This window comes from Canis lupus, assembly GCF_048164855.1.
Source record: "Canis lupus baileyi chromosome X unlocalized genomic scaffold, mCanLup2.hap1 SUPER_X_unloc_3, whole genome shotgun sequence".
NCBI classification, from domain to species: Eukaryota; Metazoa; Chordata; class Mammalia; order Carnivora; family Canidae; genus Canis; species Canis lupus.
In genome coordinates this window covers 88,273-113,889 of record NW_027326465.1, presented here as the reverse complement: position 1 = coordinate 113,889, position 25,617 = coordinate 88,273, and the positions used below count along the sequence as shown (strand labels likewise).

General features: G+C 48.0%; 2 protein-coding genes across 10 annotated transcripts in view; one reads left to right on the top strand and one right to left on the bottom strand.

Annotated features, from left to right (window-relative positions):
- The window catches only part of LOC140629690 (synaptonemal complex protein 3-like), a 96,167-nt gene that overhangs the window by 10,540 nt on the left and 60,010 nt on the right, over positions 1 to 25,617 (bottom strand). Inside the window, exon 1 of one of the 4 annotated variants that reach the window (XM_072819247.1) lies at positions 922 to 1,413. The exons of 1 other annotated variant lie outside the window; for it this stretch is intronic. In XM_072819247.1, the coding sequence (XP_072675348.1) occupies positions 922 to 1,375 (454 nt within the window). In that variant the 5' untranslated portion in view covers positions 1,376 to 1,413. Of the gene's footprint in view, positions 1 to 918; positions 1,414 to 25,617 lie in introns of those variants that run through there. 2 more of the 4 variants (XM_072819248.1, XM_072819246.1) reach the window with 2 other exon arrangements.
- LOC140629689 (PWWP domain-containing DNA repair factor 3B-like) lies at positions 1,057 to 20,477 on the top strand. Of its 6 annotated transcripts, none has more exons than XM_072819245.1 (5): positions 1,057 to 1,190; positions 14,020 to 14,132; positions 14,480 to 14,635; positions 15,834 to 16,014; positions 16,754 to 20,477. In XM_072819245.1, exon 5 carries the CDS (start codon positions 16,958 to 16,960, stop codon positions 18,938 to 18,940), a length of 1,983 nt encoding a protein of 660 aa, XP_072675346.1. In that variant the 5' UTR covers positions 1,057 to 1,190; positions 14,020 to 14,132; positions 14,480 to 14,635; positions 15,834 to 16,014; positions 16,754 to 16,957; the 3' UTR covers positions 18,941 to 20,477. The 6 variants fall into 6 exon arrangements, with proteins under 6 accessions (XP_072675346.1, XP_072675342.1, XP_072675343.1 ...); XM_072819244.1 differs by lacking the exon at positions 1,057 to 1,190 and adding an exon at positions 10,434 to 10,551; XM_072819241.1 differs by lacking the exon at positions 14,480 to 14,635.

The window sequence follows — 25,617 nt, the reverse complement described above, 5'->3', positions numbered from 1 at the left end:
TGTGCTGGCCTGGAGACCCGACCGTGGCCGGGACGAAACCCCCCCGCGTCCCCTGGGGATGCGCGGGGAATAAGCCGTTCTGCACCCGTCGGCAGACAGTCAGGTGGAGGGGGCTCCTCGACGGGCCACCTGGACCCCCAGGACGAGCCGTGGCCCCGCCCCCGGGGGCCAAGATGTCGGGCCCGGGCGGTGGTGTGGCCGGAGGGCCAGGCGCAGAGGGCCCCTCCTCACCAGGTGTCACCCTCCCGGGCCATGAGGGCCCTCGCTCCCGCTCCCCGCCCTGCCAGCTCTGCGCTCAGGGGCCTGGTCGTATCCCGTCGGAGCCCCGGAGGACCCCGTGGGGACGTCACCTCAGAGGTCAGCCCCGCCGCCCCCGTGGCCGCCCCACGCCCTGGTCCCGGACGTTCCAGGATACCCCCCCCCCCGCCCGCCACGGCCACCCAGTGCCACCGGGTCCGCCTGCCTGCCTGGCTGGGCCCCCCAGGGGGTCGCTATGCCCGGCCCCCGGCCCGGCCCCCGTTTGTCTTGACCCTTCCTCTGTCCTATGCCCCTTCCTGTGCCTATGCCCCAGCGCTAGCCCCAACCCCTCTGTCTTGCCCCTCGGTCCTGCGAGCCTCCGTCCCTATGGCCCACCCCCGCCCCGCCCCACCCCCTGTCTCTGTCGGTCCTCCCTGCGTCCCTCCGTCCCTCCGCCCCACCCCACCCCACCCCCACCGCCACTCGCACCCCCACCCCGACCCACCGCGTCTCTCGACGCCCTCCTCCCTCCGTCCCTCCGCCCCACCCCCACCCCCATCGCCTCTGTCTTGTCCCTCCCTCCGCCCCAGCCATCGCCATCGCCATCGCCATCGCCATCGCCATCGCCATCGCCATCCGCATCCCCATCCCCCGCCCCTCTCAGGCCTCCGCGCACACAACGACCTCCACAGCAGGTCCTCCGCGGCGACGACCAGGCTCCTCTGAGGGCCTCGCGACTGACTGGGAGGAGCCAGTCAGCCTCGCCTGCGCGGGAGCGTCGCTGAGCTGAGGGGCTGGCCCAGTGCGCATGCGGGAGGCGGGACCTCGCCAGAGACACGCCCCTCGGGCCCCCTGCCCTCCGGGCGCCGGTGCCTGCCGGCCCTGAGGATCGAGGGTCGAGGGTCGAGGGTCGAGGTTCGAGGGTCGAGATTCGAGGGTCGAGGGAGGTCGAGGTACGGGGCTCACGTGGCGAGGGCCGAGGGTCTTGGGTCAGGACCCAGGGTGGAGCGTCGAGGGCCGCGGGCCGAGGGTCGGTCGAGTGCTGAGGGCCGAGGGCTGAGGGCTGAGGGCCGAGGGTTGAGCCCCGGGGCCCAGGCTGCGCGTTTCCGGCTCTGCAGCCCGAGGACGTTACTTTCATCTTCCTGGGAAATCACTAAAGGGTACTGGGTTGTGGAGCAGGTGGCCGCTCAGGCCTCCACCTTGCTGACCTGAGGCGGAAGGCTTTTCGCAGGTCCTCGTCGGGCTCCTGGCGGGGCCCTTTCCACCCAGCGCTTCCGCTTCCCGGAGGAATAGCCGTCTCCCCGAGGGTCCTGAGCAAACGACCCCCTCCGTTGTCTCGGCTCCGCTCTTGGGTTGGCGGTTGGTAGGTTGCCTTTGGTGCTGTTTCACAGACCCCTGCGCGTGTCCTTCACTGTGCTGGCCTCCCGCTGGGTTGCCCGGGTAGGAGGACTGAACTCCTGTCAGCGTCCTGCCTGACGTTGGCGGTTGCGCCACGTCCCTTTCCACCCAGCATTGTGTCCTAACAGGGTCTGTGCTATCCCGTGGAGCCCCGGGAATAGGCCTGGAAGCGGCCCCCTTCCCCCTCCCCCTGGGAGCACACGCCCCCGCCCCCCGGGAACCGCTCGGTGGAAGCGGCCCCCTTCCCCCTCCCCCTGGGAGCACACGCCCCCGCCCCCGGGGAACCGCTCCTCAATGCCTTCGCCCCATTGCTCCTCCGTCCACGTGCCCTTATTTCCACTGCAGCGCCCTGGACGGCAGCGATGCTACGAAGAATCTCACGTCTGCCGAACGTGTGCGATTACGCTCTGTGGTGTTTAAATGAGCCCAAGAGAAACACATAAAAATAAATGCGCCCAAGGCTTCAGAGGACTTGATGACCTGTTCACAGTCCTACCAGCAGTGCACAGTGGTTCCCCTTTCTCCACATCATGCCAGCTCCTGTAATTCCCAGTTGTTTGGTTTTGGCTTTCGTTTGGTTGTTGCCTCGTGTTTCTCTGTTTGAAAACAGGCATCCTACAGGGTGTGAAGTGCTTGCTGCTTGCGGTTCTGACTTTTCATTCCACTGGCGATTACTCACGCAGACCACCTTTTCAAGTGCCTACGGGGACGGGGCCACGGGTGTCCTTTCTCTAGACATATGCCCATTCAGGTCCTTTGCCAATTTTTAATAAGGTTTCTGTCTTTTTGGGGTGCGCGTTGGTTTTCTTTCTTTCTGTTTTTTTTTTGTTTTGTTTTTTTTTTTTTTCTTTGCACCGCGGGTGAGTTGTAGGACCTCTTTAACGGTTCAGGATTTTATTCTCTTACCGGGTCGGTCATTTGCAATGATCTTCATCCATTCCTCGGGTTGCCTGCGTGGCCTGTTGATAATGTCCTTTGATGCGCAAGGCGTCTATAAACTGTGACGTTTCCGATTTACCCAGGTGCTTCCTGGCCTCCCGGGCCTTTTAGGATGAAAGCTGCCTGTACTCCGAGGTCATAAATGTTTCTTCAAAATTGACTTAAGGGCTTATTTTGTATCTTTTAGTCTCTGCTCACGTGAAATTGGTTTTTGTGCTTGCTGTCCGGTCGTGATCTAATTGCTTCTGTCCCCCCATGGAAAAGAAGAAAAAAAAAAAAAAAGTCACCGTACCGTCCCCATTTTTCTGAAGGGTGCACGCTTTCGCCACTATCAGCTGTGCCCGGTCACACATCAAGGTTCGCTATGTCCCCGATTCTGGTTCTCTGTCCCGTCCCACCGCTCCTTTCGTTTATCCTGTGCCAAAAGCCACAGCCTGTGGCACAATGAAGATTCCTAAGTCGGGGCCGCCCGGGCGGCTCAGCGGTTTAGCGCCACCTCGGCCCCGGGCGTCATCCTGGAGACCCCGGATGGAGTCCCACGTAGGGCTCCCTGCCTGGAGCCTGCTTCTCCAACTCCGCCTCTGTCTCTGCCTCGCTTTCTCTCTGCGTCTCTCAGGAAGAAATAAATAAACACAAATCTCTAAAGAGTAAAAACAAAGATTCTAGGTCAGGCCCAACTCCGAGTCCTCCGGTATTAAGCTTACACTCTGATGACTCAGATCCTTCCGTGATTCCTGACAGCCTCCACACGAGGGTCGACCCTACATACGAGGACCCTTAGCACCTCGTCTCCTTTGACTCCCCCCTTTATCCTCCCCATCCTGAGCTGCTTGCCACCGCCCGAAGCACACCGTGGCTGTTGCCTGCCACTGGGCCCTCGAACGAGCTCAACCAACTTCTCTGCCGAGACCCTTGGTTGACACTCCTTCCTCTGCCTGTCGCTGTGACTTGTGCCGCCTCGCTCCTCTCCCTGCACTGTAATCCAGTCCTCTGTGTGCTAACGGGACCCTATTCCCGTGCCTCACTTTGACCATGCGGGAAGCCTCTATCATTCTACCAAGCAGATTTGGAACTCACAATTCGTATTGGTCACTGTTTGCCCATGAATACAGACAACACTTCAGCGAGCTATGCTGCCCTGGCCTGAAGGGATACACACCCGTGACTCATTGGATGACCTTAATAACCCTCTGGAAGGTGAATTGGTGCAAGGCCCCTTTATAAGTTAAGAGGACCATGGTCAGAGACTACAGATGCTTACCCAAGTTTGCAGAGCCGCACAGTGGAGGAAGGGCCAGACCTTTGGCGTGTTTGTTTGTTTGTTTGTTTTTAATCATGAATTTATTTTTTATTGGTGTTCAGTTTGCCAACATACAGAATAGCACCCAGTGCTCATCCCGTCAAGTGCCCCCCTCAGTGCCCGTCACCATTCACCCCCACCCCCCGCCCTCCTCCCCTTCCACCACCCCTTTGCCCACCCCTGGCCCTCGCCTCTTCACTGTTTTGCGTCCCGTTGCTGCTCTGGGGCTACAGCACGTCTTCAGCTACAAGCCATGGTCTCCAGTAGTGCCTGCCTGTCCCAGTACTGCAGAAAATGGTTTGAAGGCTGTGACTGAGGAGGTGGAAGTCCTTTACAAAGTTCTTGTTTTCCATGTAAATTTCAAAACATGTCAATCGAGAAAGGTGCTGCCTCTGGCATTTTGGAGTGCACCTAAGCGTTATGAAATGACAAACCCATTGAAGAGTCCACGCAGACCAGACCAGATGACGGGAACAAGGGTCTGTCCTCGGTAGAGCAAGGGCCAGTAGCTCAACCACGGCTTTCGGGTTCCAAATTGTCAGGGACATTCTGGTTCCCTATGGCTGGCACCGGGACAGGAATCGCGATTTGTCAGAAGCTCCCACTGGGGATTTGGATGATCAGTATAGATACGTGTAAGTGCTGTGGCAGGTCCTGGACCTCCCCGAGCACCCCTTCCCTCACCCTTTCGTCCTTACTAACAGAACCCTGACCCCATTGCACAGACAGGTGAGCGCGTGGCCCAGTCCAGCCCCTGGGCTGGCCGTGATTCGTGTCCCAGATGACGCCGGTGGCATTCCTAGGAAAGCCCCTGGAACTGGAAAGACGCAGCCGGCATTCCCCTTTGATCTTTCCCACTTGCTCCTGCCAGTGATACAGACGCAGTGCCCGTGGCCCTGGAGACAAAAGCCACATTTAAGGAGAGAGGGGCGAGAAGAGAGGAGATCCTGGCTTCCCGAGGTGTAGTACCAGCCCTGGATTATGTATTCCTACCGTGTGTTACCTGGAATAAACAAAGCCCCTGTATGAGCTGCTTGATTCAACAAGCAGGAAGACGCAATTCACGGTGACAGAGCAGCGCATACCTGAAATTTATTTTTGCCCAGCTTGTGTCAGGGGTGGTAGACTATTACCCTAACACCTAAACCCAAACGTGTACAGGGACTCAACTGGTTTATCTCAACTAGTTTATCTATTACTCTTGGCACATTACTGGGAAAGTGACTGGGTCCTCCTGGCAGGCACTATCCATGCACTTCCACAGGGACCCCGGCTGTCAGAAAGTCTGCCACACCCAACGTGGGGCTCCCACGGGAGCCCCGGAGGTGGCCCCCTTGGCAGTTTGCTAGAAGGGGCAAAGAGCACAGAGGTGCACCAGGTACCAGGTGTTTACAAGTTAGGCCTGGCAGTGGCACGCCTCATTTCCGCTTGCCGTCCCATTGCCTGGATCTCAGGCACACGGTCACACGTAACAGCAAGGCAAGCCGGCGAATGATGCCTAGATGGGGCCCAGGAAGAAGAGGAGAGCAAGGATTTAGGTGGCGACCGGGAGGTCCCTGCAACCTGTGCCTTTCTGAAAGTAATGCAAAACTTGACTACGTTGGGTTTTCTTAAAGGGAAACTCACAAAAATGCTCAAAGCACCAACTGACAGTCCAGCATGCCATTAAACGGGGCTGTCCCGCTCGGGGACTGTGAGACACCGAGCTGACTTCTTGACTTCTCTCTCGAAGCCTTGATCACTTTCGTACTATCTTAAAGGCATACCGACAGTATTTGTCTCGTGATATTTTGGATGCCGCTAAGTGAAATAATGCATAAAAACTCGTACGGGCCCTCAGTAATATCCGGGAACCAGTCAAATATTAGTAACAGTATAGCAGCATTACTGTTTCTGATTCATTCTATCGTAATGGTGATCGGCGTTTCGTGTTTATTGTATTGCCATTATTGTGGCCACTTTGTGAGCCACTGGCACACAATTTCCTGAATATCAAACATTGAATGCAAGCCGGTGCCTGCTACATATTTCAAAGCGTAAAAACTAACTGATTTTCATCATCAGGATTAACTGTAACATTTCATTAACAAATGTGGACTTGGGACGGGAAATATATATTTCAAGTACATGAATAACTTAGGGTGTGTCAGACATCACAAGGGCATTTTTACTCTTTTTTTAAATTTATTTTTCCGTGAGAGACAGAGAGAGAGAGAGAGAGAGAGAGAGAGACAGGCAGAGACACAGGCAGAGGCAGAAGATGAGCACGTGGCTCAGTCCAGCCCATGGGCTGGCCATGATACGTGTCCCAGATGATACTGGTGGCATTGCTAGGAAAGCTTCTGGAACTGGAAAGACGCAGCTGGCACGGATGCAGCTGCATAGGCAGCTCCCATGCAGGGAGCCCGATGTGGGACTCGATTTCGGGACTCCAGGATCACACCGTGGGCCGAAGGCAGGCGCTAAACCGCTGAGCCACCCAGGGATCCCACATTCTTACTGTTTAAGGCAGTATTTCTTCCAAAGAAGTCAGAGAAGATGATGACGGATGTGTGAATAAACTCGATCAAAAATGCATGCAGTCTGGTTGACCCTTCTTATCTCCTTTTTTTCCCTCCCACTCTCTCTGTTTTCCTTTGGCCTCCATAACTGCATAGTCTCCCGTTATCTCCTTTCATTCTGGCGACTTCTTCTTACCATTGCTAGCTCCTTCTCTTCAAATGAGCCTTCGCATGATGATGTTCCTCAGGACTTGGTTTTACTTGATTCTTTTCTCAATCGATACACGTTCCCTAAATGTTTCCACCTATGTGCATGATTTCAATGGCCATTTACATCAGAGCTTCTCAAAGGGTGGTGCATGGGATCACCGATATATCAGAATCCCTGAAAGGAGAGTGTTTAGTCCAGATTCCTTGGATCTGTCCTAGGCCTGCCCAATCAACCATGTGGGCGTGCACTAGGAATCTGCATTTTCAGTAAATTCTCCAGGTTGCTCTCAAACTTGGAACCACTGTATTAGTCAAGAAGGACCTGACTGTCACAAACAGTGGCAGCTCAATATCTCCATCTGGCGGCTTCATAAAACCACTGTCTTTGTTTTGCAAATGCCCACCAAGGATGTGAGGAAAATATTAAAAATCTGAAAATCAGGAAAGAAATTGGAACAAGGGACTTTAGTGGACCATCTGCTCCATGACTAACCAAGATGAGTTATGACACCTTTTGAGTCATAACAGCTTTTGACTTTTCTAACACCGACCGTGAACTTGTCTGTTTTACACTTGTAAGGAGAAATCAAATTGATACATCTCAGAGGTCCTCCGACTATAGAAAAACACAGGTATTGGATGACTCCTGTCTATAGATCATTTCAGCACGTTGTGATTTCTTACGGCAGTGCCAAGAGGTTTTCAGGAATTTTGAAGTTATCCTTCCAGAGGTTAGCTCATAAAGAACGGTCTACTTTCCAAAAATAACTTAATACAGAGCGCTCTTTGTTAACTTAAGTTCTCCTGTCAAGTCTCTCTTCTAATTATAAAAGCAATAAAGACTCACGATAGGATAATTTTCACAAAATAGAAAATTTACAGAGGAAATGAAATTCATGCTTCATTCCACTACTCAGATGTACTATACGATTTGAAAGTGAGGGATACTATCTGCTTCCATCCTTCTCCCCCCCCTCCCTCTCTCTCTGCCCCCTATATTATTTTCTTTGGACCTTTCACCTTTTGGTGCCTGCCTTGATTTGCTACCAGCTCTGGGCTTTTATTTTTTCCGTCTGTTTTTAATCACACATGTTACTTCTTTCATCTAAGATTTGGAAGCAAATCTTCAATATTTTATTCAGTCCGATCCTTCTTCCATAGTGTCTACTTCGAGTTAACGGTCCAGGCTAAGCCAATGATTTATGTTGTACTTCTGATCCCCTTCCTCATAATGCTCAGCATTTCACTGGTTCCCGTAACTACACCAATATGTTGGGTGAGGGATGACTGATGATGACCATCCAGGGGGTAAGGATAGTCTCTTCAACAAGTGGCTCTGGGACAGCGGTATATCCACATACAAATGAACAAACTTGGACACTCTAGTCACAGGATACACAAAACGCCTAAACGTGAGAGCTAAAATTATAAAACTCTTAGAATAAAGGATAGCAGTAAACCTCCATGACCTCGGATTTCTTAAACATTAGACCAAAAGCAACAAAAGAAAAAAAAAATGGGTAAATTGACGTTCACCAAAATGAAAACAAGCTTTTGCATTAAAAGACACCATCTTTGGGCACCTGGGTGGCTCAATCGGTTACCATCTGCCTTTGGCTCGGGTTGTGGTCCTGGGATTGAGCGCCGCATCGGGCTCCCTGCTCAGCGGAGAGCCTGCTTCTTCTGCTGCTCCTCCTGCTTCTGTTATCTCTCTCTCTCTCTTTCTCTTTTTCTCTCCCTCTCTCTCTCTGTCTCTCTCTCTCTCTGTCTCTCACTCTCTCTCTCAAGTAAATTTGTAAAATCTTTTTTTAAAAGAACAAAAAATAAATGACTATCGAGAGAGAGAGAAAGATATCATAAAGATGGGAGAAAACATTGTCAAATCATATGTCTTTTTAAAAAAGATTTTATTTATTTATTCATGAGAATACGCAGAGAGGAGAGAGAGAGAGGCAGAGACACAGGCAGAGGGAGAAGCAGGTTCCATGCAGGGAGCCTGATGTGGGACTCGATCCCGGGTCTCCAGGATCATGCCCTGGGCTGAAGTTGGCGCTAAACCGCTCAGCCACCCGGGCTGCCCATATGATTTTTTAAAAAGTATTTTATGTATTTATTCATGAGAGTCACGGAGAGAAAGAGGAAGGCAGAGACACAGGCAGAGGGTGAAGCAGGCTCCATACAGGGATCTTGACTTGGGACTCGATCCCAGGACCCCAGGATCACGCCCTGGGCCAAAGGCAGGCACCAAACCGCTGAGCCACCCAGGGTTCCCCTTGCAAATCATATGTCTAGGGAGAGTCTAGCAACCAGAGTATAGAAAGAACCCTTACAACTCCAACCAAATGAAAAAACAAATAAAGATGGGAAAGAGATCTGAGTACGTATTTCCCGAAGGAAGATAAACAAATGGCCAAAAGTCACATGATAATATGCTCAATATTATTAGTCAGTCGGAATTGCAAACCAAAGCCTAACAATAGCTGTTAACGCCCCCTAGAATGTCTAACATTAAGGGGAAACAGTTGGTCTTTCAGAAAGCATCTCTGATTTGAAAAGATTGGCCATGGGTGCTTCCCACTATTTTCCCACCCCTAAAACTACATAGGCTACATACATGGAGGCTCTTGGTATGCCTCTTCCTCTCCTCTTCACCAAGAACCTTTCGAAAGCCTTCATTCAGGTGGCACACAGTTCTGTGTAAGAGTCCAGCTTGCCCTGCTCTCGTGGATTGCACGTAGAACGAGAGGGCTTTGTCTGGCTCTGGAATCTGGGGTCCATGGCTGTGCTGGGTCTGTCTGGAACCGTCACCTTGTGAGGGCTGATTTGGGGCATCACTTGCCAAATCAGCATTCGGTGACATCGTGTCAGTGGTTTGAATTCGGCCATAATGGTAGTACTTACAACATGGAAATAGGAAAACCCTGGAGCTCGGAACTGCAATCTCCCCTCCCGAAAGCCTGTTCCCAGCACATCACACTGCCCAGGACTGGCCACAGAAGAATTGCCTGGAGCTCATTAACAGGAAACAAGAGCTACATCACAGGGCAGCTCTGTCCCCTGATGTAGATGACAATGAGAGAGGAAGTGTGCGCTGTGTGCCCTTCTGAGAGGAGCCCTACCTCTGGGCTTAGCCTTCATTGGCAGTGTGGTTGCGGCAGTACAAGCTGAGCGCACATCCCAAATGTGAGAGGCTCATCTCTATCTCCCTATTGTCCTCCATCGGGGACATTTTTGGGGACTCGCCTCTCTTCTCAGGAACCACTGGTGTCCCGAAAACCTTGTCAGTACACAGTCGTCCGAGGGTACACTGAGGGTCATTTGGTCTTGTTGCAACCCGAGTTTCTAGTTAAGGCAAATGGACCTCTGACACCCAGGGCCTTTGTCCTGACACGTCTTCTCCTCTTGGGTCATTTTCAATTGACTGAGAGTCCTTGAATCCCACCCACACAAACACACACGGCCTCATGTGTCTTGGCACGTTGAAAGGAGGTCCTTAACGGAACCTGGATCCTAAGCGTGTGTGTGTGTGTGTGTGTGTGTGTGTGTGTGTGTGTGTGTGTGAAGGGAAGACAGAAGCTGTTATCTTTCCACTTTATTTCTTCCATAACCCATTTTGCAAAAACTCCCCTGCCCTCAGTGCCTTTTCTGAGACCATCAGATATTGTCTTCAATGTTTCATTCATTCATTCACTCACAAACTCATTCATTCATTCACTGGATTGGTCAGGGTGTAATTGACTGAGACCACGATCGACGCTCTGCATCTGAGGAGGTATTAGTACTTCCTGGTTTCCATAGAAAGCGAACATCAGGAAGACCTTTTCTGATGACATTCTGGTTTCCATGACAACTGGGGTAAGCCATTCTTTCCTGGAGACAGAAGAAACATTTAACAAGGATATTTACAGACTGGAGAGATGGAGTACCTGTAGAAACGTCGGACTAGTCAGTGTCTGCTATCAATGTGTGAGTCGTGTGTGTGTTTGTGTGTTGCCAGTGTGTGGGTTTTAGTTGGACTTTAAGAGCTCTAATCCCTCCTGTTTTATCAGAGGGGATGGCAGCTTCTCTTGGGGCTGGGGAGCTTAGGTGACTGAATACCTCTGTCACACCAGGGCCCCTTTCTGCTGTCCTAAGGTGACACCATTGCCCGAGGGCATTGTTACCTGACTTCTTGAAAGCAGAGATCCCCAAATATTCCTCATCATGTACCTCTGCTTGATGATTGTCCCATGAACCCTTAAAGATGTAAGTTGACTCGCTTGCACTGACTTAGAGTCAAGTTATTATGTGTGTGAAATGAGAGGGAGAAAGAAGTCAGCAAATGAGGCAAATGGGTAGGATTGGAAGATCTAATGTGACTCTGTGTAGCCTAGGGGATGATATTGTGCTCACTCTGAGTAGCCGACACACACATGATCTAAGAAACATCTCTAACAGACAAGGTCGGAGCCCACGCTCTGAGGTCTCCTCTTCAGACGTCACGGCTTCTCAGAACCACCGTATCCTCCGTTGCGCTCTCTGGAACTACAAGTGCCCACTCTTCCTGTCATGACACTCTTGCGTCATTGCTCAATTGTACTTTTTTTTTTCTTTTTTGATCTCCAAATGACTCAAGTTCTCTTTCATAAAAATAGGAAGAGAGTGTTGCCTAAAAGTCATGCTGGTTTTCCCTCTTTGCTTTTAAAGCTGTTCTTTTCCCACTGGGTTCTAGAAGTTTAACCATGATGAGCCTAGACCTGTGTGTGTGTGTGTGTGTGTGTGTGAATGTTAGAGAGAGAGGAAGAGAGAGGGAGAGCAGGGAGAGGGACGGAATATATTATGCTTGCAGGTTGGCATCTCAATACACCATCTGATATTTTGGAACATTGTTGCCTATTGTTCCTTCACACATTCAGCAGCCCTTCTCTCTTCTTGGACCGCAGTACAATATATCTTCTGTGGTTAAATATATACATTTTAATAATGAACATTTCCTTTGATCCATAGAAAATGTACCTCAAAGACATTTGCAATGTATTTGCATCGCTTTCTATGCAATGGTTGGTACTGTTTTGCTTGCCTGCTTTTTGTTCACTTACATCCAGGATTTCATTTCATATCACCTTAGAATCTTTGCAAAGTAAGGTTTCGGTGCCTATGTACACGTAAATGTGTCCTCCGTGTAATGTTTTAAAACATTTGAGAAATGATGTCTACCCTCACCACCCACTTCTGTCCTTTTCCTTCCTCTCTTGCCAATGCAACAGTGCCATGACATTTCTGTTTATCATTCTGGACTCTTCTCTTGCATTGACATGTCTTTGTATCCAAAGATGAAGTAGACACCGTTGCTCTCATGTGAATGTGTGCCTTACGGAAAGCGTATTACTTGCGCTTCACTGGTCTCTAGATATATTTTTTTTGGGGGGGGGGGAGTGAATGAATTTTTGTCCTCTGTCAGCACATGAAGGTCTGCATCAGTCCTTGTGTTGGATGCATAACATGCCCTTGTTGGCTTAGATTATCGGTTTGTTAGTCTATTCCCATGGGTAGCAAGCACCTGGCAGACACCCAATGCCGTTATGACAAGCTACGATGCAGTGAGTTGTCTTGTGAATTAGGGCACCTTTTTCTCCTTGTGCACGACACAGGGAAATTAATAGGTTCTGAAATACACACTTTGTCCGCTCGCCGGGCTATCAGTAATTATGGAAGTCTCGCCTGCAGGAAAGACCAGGATGCCCTTGACTTTTTCAGTCCTAAGGCTGTGCATGATTTCATCACTGTTAGAGAGGGAAGTGGAGGTCTCCCTGTGGCAGGTAACAGTGACTGGAGGGGTAACAGAGAATCTCTGGAAGAAAATTGGCCTGCTTGATGGGAGAAACCACCTGAGTTTGCTAAAGGAATGGGACAGAAGTCACTCTAGTCTTAAAATAAGGCCCTGAGGGGAACCTTGATGTTTGTGTCGTCCTTTGCACAAGCACTCATGGTTCTGCTCCTCTGGGCAGCTCTAGAGCTCTTGATGGTGTGTGCCTGCAAGCGTAGTTGCTGTGGTTCCTTCTTTCTTAAGGGAAAATGGGGGGCAGAGTTTGGCAATTTGAATGTGTAGGTGCTCTGAGTGTTGTAGCTGATCATTGGTAGGTGAGAAGCAAGCCTAGTTTTTTTCAGTTCTTTGGTAGAACTGAGGGCGGTTCACGATTTTTCAGTCTGCGCTACTTGCCATTGAAATGTTTATACAAAAATGGTCCACATTTCCAAATAGGTGTGACCTCCATGAGTTTATGAAACTAGTGAGCAACATAAGGGAAAGGTTTGAAGATGCAATTCCCACTCAGTTGCTCTACAAATGGAATGAGGTTAAAAACTTTGACAGGTGGAAAGTTCATGCTGGATTCATGGGGCACTGGAAAGGTGTAACAGTAGGCAAGAACGTGTTTTCTCTCTAAGTGAAATTGCGTGAAATGTGCCTTTATAGCCAAAAGGGGGAACTGCTAACTCGTCCATTCATGGAAATACATGTTTTGGGGACAGTTTAAGGTCACAAAGCCTACAGCTTAAAAGAAGCTCCAAGGTGTGCCTGGGTGGCTCAGTCGGTTGGGGTCAACACTCTTGATTTCAGCTCAGGTTATGATATCAGGGTCATGAGATCGAACCCCGTGTGGGGCTCTGCATTGGGCATGGAGCCTACTTAAGATTCCATCTCCCTCTACCTATGGCCCCGCCTTCCTCCTCCATCTCAGAATGAAAACCACACACACAAAAAGTCCAATAAATAAGCACTGGTTTTAGGGAAGGGATGAGAGGGTGTTGGGGTAAAGATGAGAGAAGTTCTGCCTCTGGGGAGTGGAGGGGTGCAGGAGTCCTATCAAGGACAGTGCCCTTGTTTTGAGACAACACGTTCAGAGGGTTGTTTTCGTTTTTGTTTGGAAGTGATCACAGCCCTCAACGGGGAAAGGAGTTAAGGAACAAAGCTTCCAAAATCATTCTTCCAAAAGTCACGGCGATTGATTGGAGAAATAAATATTCGTTGCCACCACGTTCTCTCATTCCTTAGCCAAGGAGCAAATGGACTAGAGTTAACAGCAGGACTTAAAAATTGAAGCTGGTTCATCTGAGGGTTCTATTTCTTGATGGTCTGGAATTGACCCTGAAGTTACAAATCGTGGAGTTGTTACTTCTACGATTCCCCTTCTGTTTTATTCTATTCATTTTTACTGGGCAGGCATGTTTGGTATGACTGTAAACTAGAATTGTGGATACATGTTCAGATCCAAGCCCTCCGAGAATTGGGGGTCACTTTAATAGTTACTTCAGTGTCATTCAGGGTTCTATTTTTAATACTTGTTCCTGGTGTGCAGAAGAGGATCAACATTTACATGTAATTCCCTCTATCTGTCCCTCTTTCTCTCCAACTGCCACGTGTCTGTCTACACACCCACCTGGATGCACCCTTAGAGGGAAAGAAGAGAGCTGTGCTCCTGTCAGGATGAAAAAATAAGGAAATCATCTGCAACATTATGTGCCAACCCTTCAATGGAAGCTGTTTGGACAGTGGGCCAAAGCACATGGTGAGTAGGCCATGGAGGATTTTATATTTTCATTAAAAACCCTTTCCTTCTGAATGCGTCTCTCAAGGGTGCATCGTTTTGGTAACCGGACAAAATGATTGCAATTGATATTTTGGTTGTCCGCTGCAAGTTACTCCATTAAAGTGCTTCGTAGTTGAACAGATGTACACAAACGTGAATGGGAGAGAATATTCAAATAGGTGCTATGGTTTTTAAAGCCCTTTCTATAGAAAATAGGTTTAAACAGAATTTAAAAGTGCGAGACTCATATATTTGCAGTTCGCATTCCTTCTGGGTGATCAGCTTACTGATCCTTAATGGTTTTCCTACTTTATGGTGTTAAACAGCATTTTAGATTCTCCGTGTGTAATTCCGAGATAAGGAACTGAGACGAGCTGCCCTGGAAGCAACAACATTTGCATGCATGCGTAGAGCAGAAAACATGGATTCCATGCATCAATATCAGGCATCTTGCGTCTCTAACCTCATCACTCTGAGTCTGTGTATGTATCTGTGAGTGTGTGTGTGTCTGTCTTGGGGGTCTGGTTGGAGCTCAGGTGACTCAGGCACTCCTGTTCTGTGTGAGAGACTGGCAGGTCATGCTGCAGGGAGACTGCAGTTGGTTGAGTTACCTGTTTTTCCTTCTCCTCTCTGTTCTGTGTCCTCACCCGACACCCGTGATCTAAGAGCCAGTACACTGAGTTCTGTAAAGCAGAGGACACAATACCTGCATGATCATACATTCTGGCAAGAAAGGGTTTGTGCAGGCTGGGCCCAAAGTCTGTGTCATTAGTCATCATACGTTTCATATTGTAGCTAGGAGTATGTGTGAACAAAGTCCTGCATACATGTGTTTTCTTAGGGAAATAATCTGTTGTAAATCAAAGCGTACCATTTGAAACCGATACTGGATGAACTAAAATCTGTAAGCGAACTGTGATACGTAATTGAACAGTATATGTGGAAAAGTAGAACCCATTAACAGGTATTTCCTGACGGGTCGGAAGGGGGATTGAGAGAACAACTGCATTTTCTGCATGACACACATCTAAAAGTTTGAAATGTATTTAAATGAAGTTTTTAAATGTCAGGGAAACCGCATTGCAAAAAGTGATTCACAAAACTGATGCAAAAAATCAGATTCCCACGAAACAGTGATCCCATACTGCTCTTGAGTGAAGAAATACAGTGCTAGGCATATGTGCACGCGTGTGTAGATGGCGCATTGGGAACATGCGCTGAACGCTCACACCATCATGTTGACAGTAAGCATCTATCATGTATTGCCCCCGTGTATACCCCTCTGCATGGTTTTTCTCTTCACAATTTTACTTTAGAAACACCAACACACACTTACATAATAGACACCGTTTTGTTGCGCGCGCACACACACACACACACACACACAACGCTGCTACTACTAAATCCTTGCATTTAAGACGGACAAAAAGGCTATTATGAAAGCTGTAGTAGTGGCCATGGTTCTGAAATAGGAGGACCAGCCTAAACTAAACAGGTTAACATGGAAATATTTTTGAAATTCAAACGAAGGAAGCAGAGAGACAGGTCTACATTCCAAATGAGATGTAACTAACATTTCTGCTTCAGAATAGCCTGTATTCCAGAGCTGGGGAAGGGAAAATGATGACTCCATCCCCATTTCGTTGACTTAATTTCCCATCTGCCTTTCTGATTTTCTAGATTAACATTAGAGGTACGTACGTCCTGGGTATCTACATTTGAGGCCATTTGATCCCTGGAAGGACTGTGCACCTCAGAGGCACAGAGCAGAGGAAAGGGTCTGCCGGACAAGCAGTTGGAACGTGTGAACCAACAGGTGCCGCGAAAAGACTCACGCCTCCCTCGATCTACGTGCTGTTTTGTAAGACGTTCCTATTTTACTAAACATTTCACTTGCAGTCATTTCATGTTGACATTTGGAGTGTGGCTTATTCTGCTCCTCGCTCTACAGCCATCTCTTTCCGAAAATTTAGCTCTGGGGGCGGGGAGGGGGGTGGGCAACAGCCTTTTGAGCCACCGTAGTGCAATGCAAAAGGGCAGGTCAAGCCAATGGCCCATGCCTGTAGCAATCCTTATGAAGGATGGCACCAGTAACCACCAGGATGATCTTCGTGAACCTCTGGATTCTAAGCTCATGCTCTTGAACCCAAGATTGGGCTGGCTGGCATTCAGGGTCTGTAGGCTGGAGATCGTCCCTGGCTTCCTTGGGTGCACAGGGTGGCATCAGCGCCCCCCAGAAAATAAGGACCGAGTGAAGCATCCCCCCAGGATGAGCCCCAGGGAGCACAAAAGGCACAAGACGGCCAATAACACAAATGAGATCTGGAAAACGACACCCGCCTCCCCACACAGATGCTCTTTAATACGGAGTGGCAACAAGCAGGGCAAGAAGTTGGGTATGGAAGGTTAAAAAACTCCTCAGGTATCTTCTGTATGTTCCCCGATACTTGCCTTGTATTTACCCCCCCTATCTGACACACAAACTCGTTATAGTTCTTTGTTTTATCTCCTTTCAATTCTCAGTGACCGATGTTCTTCTACGTTCACAAAAGTAATTTTTTCTCCTAATGGTTTTCTTCTCTTCCTTTTCCACCTTCCAGTGTTCTCCTATACAGTCCGTTCCGTGACTCTGGGAGACTCAGGTGAAGAAGGAGGGTCCACACAAGCAGTAAACCCTTTGTGGCCCGAGGGCAAAAGGCGTGCTGAAGGACATTGTTTTAGGGAAGATGTGCCGTGCCTGTGTGTCTGACGGCCAGAACCCTCAACCTCTATTAGTCACCTCTTGAGAGGACACCCAAATCACAATGGATGCTGAGTATGTCCTGTGCAACTGGAAAGGCCACTTGTGGCCAGCAAGGGTTTTGTCCAGATCCGGGGTCTCACCAAGAAATAAGAGGAAAGGAGCACTTTCTCTAGAAGTTGAAATACTCTCGGTAGATGAAAAAATGAAAGTGAAAAGCACAGACGTAAAGATCCTAAACGAGTCTCAGATTGAATCCATTACCTCCTTGCTAACAGCCCAGTCGAAGGCCAGTGTCCCAGCGGGACAGGAAGTGCCTTACAGAAACGCTCTTTCAGTGGCATTGGAGATTCTGAAGGAGAGAGCAGATGTGCGCCCAGCAGGAGCATCGGATGATCCAGAGACCACTACACCGTCCCGAAGGGGACCAAGAAAGCGATCTCTTAAAGACTACCGGAAGGCCAAAGGGATCTTACTGAGGCGTCTCAGGAAACGCAGAAACCTCAAATCGCGGCTGGTGCATTCTCGGAGACAGGATGCCCCAGATGGCGGCCAATCACAGGCACACACAACCCTCACTCCCCTTCCAAGGAAAAGGCAAGCAAAGTCCTCACCAAGCTCCAGCAGGCGCCCGAACTTACCGTCACTTTCAGAAGATGGTGGTGAGAAAGAGGGCAAGGAAAAGAGGGACACCTCAAGAGTTAGGTCTTTGCATCGCATAGCCAAGGAGGCGGGTACCGGGGCTGAAGATGGAGGCATCCTTCCATCTCCGCCACCAGGTTTCAACCTCACTGTGCCCGAAGAGGCTCTGAAAGAAGAGGCACCTGACACCCACGCAAAGACCCCGGATGCCTCCTCTGAGCGCTCTGCCTCCTCCGGGAATGTTGAGGACCACGGAGAGGGTCCCTGGGAGCCAGGCATGGAAGGTGCGGCAGCCTCCTCCAGCGCCCCTAACCTGAGGCCGCGTTGTTCACTCCGTCTGGCAAACAGGAGAAGGAAGCTGCAGGTACCAGAGTTTGAGAAAGGGCTGCAGGAATCTCGACCTTCGGCCAGCTCAAAGGCTGTGAACCCCACCACTGCTATTAAGAAGGATGTCAGCCAGGAAATGGGACAACTGACCAGCACGCTTTCTCCACAGGAGCCTTGTCCCATTGAAGGAGGAATGATGGTCTGGTTTAAATTTCAAAATCACCCCTTTTGGCCAGCGGTGGTAAAGAGCGTCAGCCAAGCAGAGCAGACTGCAAGGGTGCTTTTGATTGAGGCAAACATGCACGCTGAAATGAGTGGCATTCGAGTTCCTCTTCGAAGATTAAAGCCCCTGGACTGCAAAGAGAAAGAAACACTGATGAAGAGAGCCAGGAAAATGTACGAGCAAAGTGTGAACTGGTGTTTCTCCCTGATTTCTCACTACAGAGAAGGGCTCACTTGTGGGTCTTTTGCAGGCTCCTTCCTGGACTATTATGCTGCTGACGTCAGTTACCCAGTTAGGAAAGCCATCCAGGACGGGGATCTGGAGGCTGACTTCCCAAAGGTCAATTATGCCGACCTGGAGGATTCTGAGGAGGAGACCTCCGTGGGCGGGAAGAGGCCCCGCAAGAAGATTCTCCCTGACCGGATGAGGGCTGCTCGGGACCGAGCCAACCAGAGGCTCGTGGACTTCATCGTGAAAACGAAGGGGGCCGATCACCACCTTCTGGACATTGTCAAAGGCAGGAAACAGTCCAGGTGGCTGACATCGTTTCTGAATTCCAACAGGTACACGCTCTGCGTTGAAACATACCTGGAGGATGAAGACCAGTTGGATGTCGTGGTGGGACATTTACAAGAAATCTACAAACAAATAGACAAGAAGAGGCTGACTCTGGCAAGGGACGACAAAGTGAGTTTTGTTCTGGAAGTTCTTCTGCCAGAAGCAATCATTTGTTCAATTGCTGCACTTGACGGATTAGGTTATAAGGAGGCAGAAGAAAAGTACCTACGGGGCCCACCCGTGCATTACCGAGAAAAAGAGCTGTTTGATAAAAATATCTTAAAGAAAATGCGATAGAGATCGGCACCAAGGGGCAAAGCTAATAAGTAAGCCCTCCTGTGCCCACACTGCAGCAGGGAGACCTCTCATTGCCTGTCTGTATGCAATGCGGGATCCTTCCATTCTCTATGCCATGTACATACGTTCTAGGAGTTTGAGACCCCGGGAACATGCTGGGTTCATTTTGGATCCATCTGTGGCACTTGTGCGTAGCACGGCCACCATCGTTTCTAGTTCTCAAACGCCTTGCAAACTAATTTGATAAAAAAAAAAATACTGCAGACCGTTGTACTTCTCTCTACTTACTTGGATGTGTCATTGTCTAGATGTTTTCATAAGGTTGCTTTGGAGAGCACTTCATATTTTAAATACGGGACGCACGATCTCTTATGACGTGAAAGAGCCCTGGTGTCAGACATGAAGCAACAATCGCTTTTAAAATGTAAGATGGATTTTCGCAGAAACATCACATGGATTTCTCACTCTCTCTGTGACACCTCGGTGTAAATGAGTGCATTGGTTCTTAGGATAATTCCTTGAATTCGATCTGCCATGCTTATCTGTGTGGAAGAAAAGCCCTGAGGGGTGAAGCCAACGGCACAGATGTTTGCGATTACTGTCACTACCTTCTCATGGTTCCTGGAAAAGCCGTCTGAAACCCAAAGGTAATGACTGGTCATCTGCATGTAGTCCACATGGGAGTGAACGACATCTCAATGTGCGGTGAACATTTTGTCGGCCTGTGCGAGACTGTGACCTCTACACTTGCCTGAGATTCCACTTAGGGAAGCAGTTCTTGCTCAGTGGCTAAGTGGTTTCCTAAAACAAACAGGCTCCTAGCTGTCTTCCTGACTGATGGGATGCTTTGCATGTAGTGGCTTATTCCTCTGTGGAAGACAACTAATCAGACACACAGTTTAGCGATTTTAGACCTAGCTGGAGTCCAGGTTCACTGCTGGGAGCCCATCTAAGTGGCACACATTGTAGGAAAGCATGCACTTTGTTCTGGAACTGTGTCCCCTAAGATGCAGTCATCTATCTCAAACCAAGCCAGCGTTCTCTTTTGATTTATTCACTGGCTAACCCTGACAGGTTCCGGCAGTAATATATGCAGGCTGGTAAGTCGTTCCAAGCTGTGTGAGCAATAGATGGACCGGGATCTGGGAACCAGAAATGAGCTACAGAAAAGCCTCCATTTGGCTAACTGTGGCTGTTTTCAGGGTACAATGAAACGTGCGTAACTAAAAGATAAACCCTGAATCCTATGAATTGTTATCTTAACTTGAAAGTGGGGATAGTAACTTTAGGAAAGTAAGGTTTTTTGAGGAAAAAAATGTTAGAAAAGCTAGTTTGCTTTTAAAATGTGATGTGGAAATGAGCACTATTGGTCTGACATGAACCCGAGTGCATTTCTATTCTTAGAGGGACTCAGCTGTCACTCACGGGCCTATGTTATATGTTCACACGGCCATGTGATTTGTGTGAATATGTGTGTAAAATTTGCAAGAGTTAGCTGTTTTGATTCCCAATAAAACGTTGTATCTTTCACTTTGAACTTGTGCTTCTTCACACTTTAGATTGTACAACTACACAGTTGTGTCTTAATCCATGCACACACACACCTGTGTGTGTGTACATGCTATATTGGAATTTCAGTGATTTAGTCATCATTTTTAAAAGTTCATTATGAATTTTCTTCACATCCTAAATCAATATTCGCTTTCATGTTCATTTTGCATAAGTTTAGAAGAGGGCCTTCCAAATTGTGTAAGCTTCAGGCCCAAAGGCAACTTCTTTGGATGCTGCCTGAGAGATGCCAATGACTCCTGAGGCGTTCTGCTTGGGCTAATCCACATGACATCCTCATGGTCCTGGAATGTACTTGGAAACACACCATCTCATGCTGTCTGTGGACCTTTCACACTGGAACAATACACTCTAGTTCTTCTATGAACATCGTGTCTCCCGAGCCAAATAGACCACTCAACTTCAGCCTTCTCATATGGCCATATCTGGCTCTACATTCTAATATTTTCTTCACTACCTCATCCATCCATCCATCATGCATCCACCCACCCAGCCATCCAGCCATCCACCCATCATCCACTCCTGGCACTGTGAGTCAGTAGATTAATTAAGATACAGTTGAAGACTCTCTCATTTGTAAGGTGACTGTGAGGCACTACTTTGCCTTCTTAGTAAGAAATCGTTATCAGTATCATGGTTTGATGGCCTACATGTGAAACCAGAACCCCAGATTTCCCCATGCCTGTGAAATTGCGGGTGTCCTTTGGTTTGGCGTGAAGGGTGAGGACCCTCTCCCTCTTGGAGTGTCATGTATGCCTGAGGCATCCACTGAAGAGGGCGGACATGCCTAGGACATGCATCTCTTCTCCTCCACAAAGATCCCATGTGAACCAGGATCACATTCGGGATGTGTAGCCGAATTGGGGGGCTGGCTGTGTGGACTCTGAGATACCTTCCAGCCTGAGCAGTTGTTAGGGGGTTCTAAGATCGCCCTAATCTGTTTCTGTAGCATGGGTGCGTGCGTGTGTGTGTGTGTGTGTGTGTGTGTCTGATGGGCTAGTCCAACCTGTCACCCACCCTAACCTCGTGGATTAAGGAGGCCTCCTCTCCTACGGTCACAAGGCAGAGGGTGGAACATCGGGTCCTGACTCTGTTGGTTGGCAGAGCTGCATGGAGACGGCATGCACAGAATTGACAGGTCTCCATATTTAAGTGTGCATCTGACAAAGACATAGTGGAACCTCGAGACACACTAAGGTGATGAGCATGGAAATACTGAATACCCAGAACCCCCTGAAACCTCACCTGGGCATTAGCAACCCCCTGACCCTTGCTACTGGAGAGTAGCTTCCTTGTTCTCGGAGACGCTGAAAAGACTTCATCTAAGGTACCTGCTGGGACAGATGTTGCTTCACTTATTCGACATTAATCTCGGCTAACCTCCATTACCATTGGAATAATAACAAGGGTAGGTGAGACTAGGTTAGAAAGCACCAAAAAAAAAAAAAAAGAAAGAAAGAAAGAAAAAAGGAAGTTCGCTTTGGATGGGAAATGCCTTGTATTCAGAAGAAAACTGTAGGACCTGGCTCTTAGGTACTTGCATGAAGTGAGACAATGTATGTGCAATGGATTTTGAGAATGCTGGACCCCCAAGAGAGAGAACAGAATATAAGTCCGTATGGGGAGAACTTATTAACATGGGGGCACAGAGCTGTGACTCGGGGTTTGATGTCCTGAAAGGGGCCAACTCAGCAGCCTCCTGTACACGTGATATAAGCGTGGACAAGTGTTTGCAGCAAATGACACGGAAATACTAGAACTTCCTAGGCAGAGAAAATGGAGGAATAGGTGAGAAGGTCCAAGGGAGTAGGTTTTTAGATATGATATATAATGTAAGATCAGATGTCCTACCTCCAGCCTCTGTTTCGTCGGAGGGCTGCTCAGAAATCCCTGCTCAAAAAAAGGAATGTGCTGGTGAAGTAGTGGCACCGGCATCGTTGAGAAGCCCAGTGCCGACTCTCCTCTGCAAACCATTGTTGGAAGCAAGAGATGCTAGCATGGGACTGGCAATCAATGGAGACAACAGGATTCTCAAGAGGCAGAGTCCCAGTGGTGGCACAAGCCTATGCAGGGCAAGGTAGGCACCGTTACCATACTGGACTGCAAGGCCCTGGTGGGCCAGTCTCTTGTGACTGACCAGAATCTGCGGCAAGAGAGATAGTATAGAGAGTACATAGTAGTGTTCTGTGGTCTAGATATAGGGGCAGCTGGCTGGGGTATTACTTGATTTCTCTAAGGAGAACATAATGAGAACTGGCAGGCAGAAAGCTGATGTTAGCAGCTTTAGTGGAAAACTCTGGTCCCCCACCAAGTGTCCAGTTCTAAGTCAGCCCATGGGCCCAGGGCCCTGTGAGGAAAGTGGAGGTCAGAAAACACCGGTCAAGCTTTTCCCAAAATCCTGTGTCTATTTACGAAGGTAAGGTTAATGAGCACTGTGGTAAGGACCATACCTGCATTAAAAAAAGGAATATTGAATATGAGTTCTCTACTTATAAAGGGACTTATGAAGTCTAGTCTGCCTCATTTCACCTGACAGGAAACCCAAAGTTTCTGTCGATCACCCAAGGTTTGTTTTTTTCTCTCCAGACATTCCATGTACAGCTGGCATTAATGGACTTGGTAGGTGGTAGGACCATCACATTAGCACAAGTGGCATTATATGGAAAGACACACATGGAAGCCTATGAAGCTGATATGTCCTTAGAATATAAGGAAATAAAAGCAATAGTATACTAGGAAAGGAGAGAAGAGTCAGATTACTAAATTCAGAAATGTTCCCACTAAGATCAGAGTGGGGACATTACTATCAGCCTTGCAGAGATTTATAAAAAAAAAAGATTGCAAGGAAATTCCATGAACAATTGTACACCAAAATTTAGGCAAGTTCGGTGAAAAGGTCAATTTCCTAGAAACACACAATGTAACAAAACAGACTCATGAGAAAATAGAAATTCTCCATTGACCCATGAAAAAAGTAAAGAGAGCGAATCCATCCAGAAGAACTTAGAACAAAGAAAAGCTCAGGACCTGTTGGCTTCGCTGGTGAATTCTACCAAATGCCTGAAGAATTATACCTACTGTTGGTGGGAATGCAAGCTGGTGCAGCCGCTCTGGAAATCAGTGTGGAGGTTCCTCAAGAAGTTAGGAATAGAGCCACCCTATGACCCAGCAATTGCACTAGTAGGTATTTACCCCAAATGTACAAACGGAATGATCTGAAGGGGCACATTCACCCCATTGTCTATAGCAGCCATGGTCACAATAGCCAAACTATGGAAAGAGCCAAGATGCCCATTGATAGATGAATGGATAAGGACCTATGTTCTCTCTCTCTCTCTGTCTCTGTCTCTATCTCTCTCTCTCTCTCTCTCTCTCACACACACACACATTATACACACACAGAGAAGGAGACAAAGCATGAGAGACTCTTAACTCTAGGAAACAAATTCAGAGTCACTGGAGGGGAGGTGGGGGTGGGGTCATTAGGTGATGGACATGAAGGGGGGCACGTGATATGATGAACACTGGGTGTTATAGGTAACTGATGAATTATTGAACTCTAACTCTGATACTAATGATGTACTACTATATGTTGGCTAATTGAATGTAAATTTTTTTTAAAAAGAAGAATTATAAATCCTTCTCAAAGTCTTCCCAAAAAATAGAAGGGGGAGGGGAAAGTTCTGAAATCATTCTATGAGGCCAACTTTACCCTGATAGCAAAGTGAGACTAAGACACCACAAGAAAAGTGCAGACCAATACACCTTACGACTACAAATGCAAAAACATAAAAAGTACACTGGCAAACCAAACCCAGCAGTTTCCTTGATTAAAAGAATTTTAACTAAAAGGAATATACATCATGGCAAAGTGGGATTTATCCCACGATTGTAAAGGTGGCTTAACGTATGAAAATCAACATGATATGCCACATTAATAAAATGAAAGGAACAAACCACACGATTACCACAAAATGATGCAGAAAATGCATGTGACAAAATCCAGTACTCTCTCAGGATGAAAAGCATTCAGAAAACTAGGATTAGAAGGGAACTTCCTCAACTTGAAATTGGGCATTTATGAAGAACGCACAGCTACTATCCTATTCCATGGTAAAAGAATTGAAGCATCCCCCTAAGACCACGGACAAGTCAAAATGTTCACTCCTGCCACTTCTATTCAACATTGTACTGAACATTCTAGGCGGAGCAATCGGTCAAGGTAAAGAAACAAGACGCACCAAATATGGAAAAGAAAGAAAACTATTTGCAGATGCCAGAATGTTATATATTAAAAAATCCTGTGCTCGTCACCAAGTCACCCCCAGTCCCTGCCCACCTCCCTTTCTATCACCGCTAGCACTGAGTGTTATTCTATATGTTGGCAAACTGAACACCAATAAAAAAATAAATATGTAAAAAATCCTAAGAAATCCACTACAAAAGCTATTAGAGCTAATATTTGAACTCACCACACAAAATCCAGTTGTGTATCCATCAGTATACTAGCAGCAAACATCCTTAAAAGGAAACTAAGAGGGGTGCTGCGTGATTCAGTTGGTAAAGCATCTGACTCTTGATCTCAGGGCCTGAGGTCAAGCCCACATTGGGTGTGGAGCCTACTTTAAACAAAAAAGGAAACTAAGAAAATAATTCCATTTACAAAAGCATTGAGACGAATAAAGTACTTAGAAATAAATTCAGCTGAGGAGATGCAAGGGTTCTACACTGAACACTACAAAACATTGCTGAAAGAAGGCAAAGAAGGCCTAAATAAATGAAAAGACACATTGTGTTCATGGATCAGAAGGTGTCCTATTGTTAAAGTTTCAACACTCTCCCAATTTATCTACCGTCTCAGCGTGATTCCTATCAAAATTCCAATGCTCTACTTGTAGAAGCAGAAAAAGTGATCCTCAAATTCATGTAGAAGTGCAAAGGACTCCCAACACCAGGACAAACTTGAGAATAAAAGGCAAAGTTGGAAGACTCACATTTCCCGATTTCAAAACTTACTACAAAGCTGCAGGAACTAAGACAGTATGGTATTGTCACAAGGCTAGACATTTAGACCAGCAGAGTAGAATTGAGGGCACGCAAATGAACCC

Bases quoted from the DNA above. Each gene is read 5' to 3' on its own strand.
- LOC140629689 (XM_072819241.1), top strand. From the start codon at position 16,958: ATGGATGCTGAGTATGTCCTGTGCAACTGGAAAGGCCACTTGTGGCCA.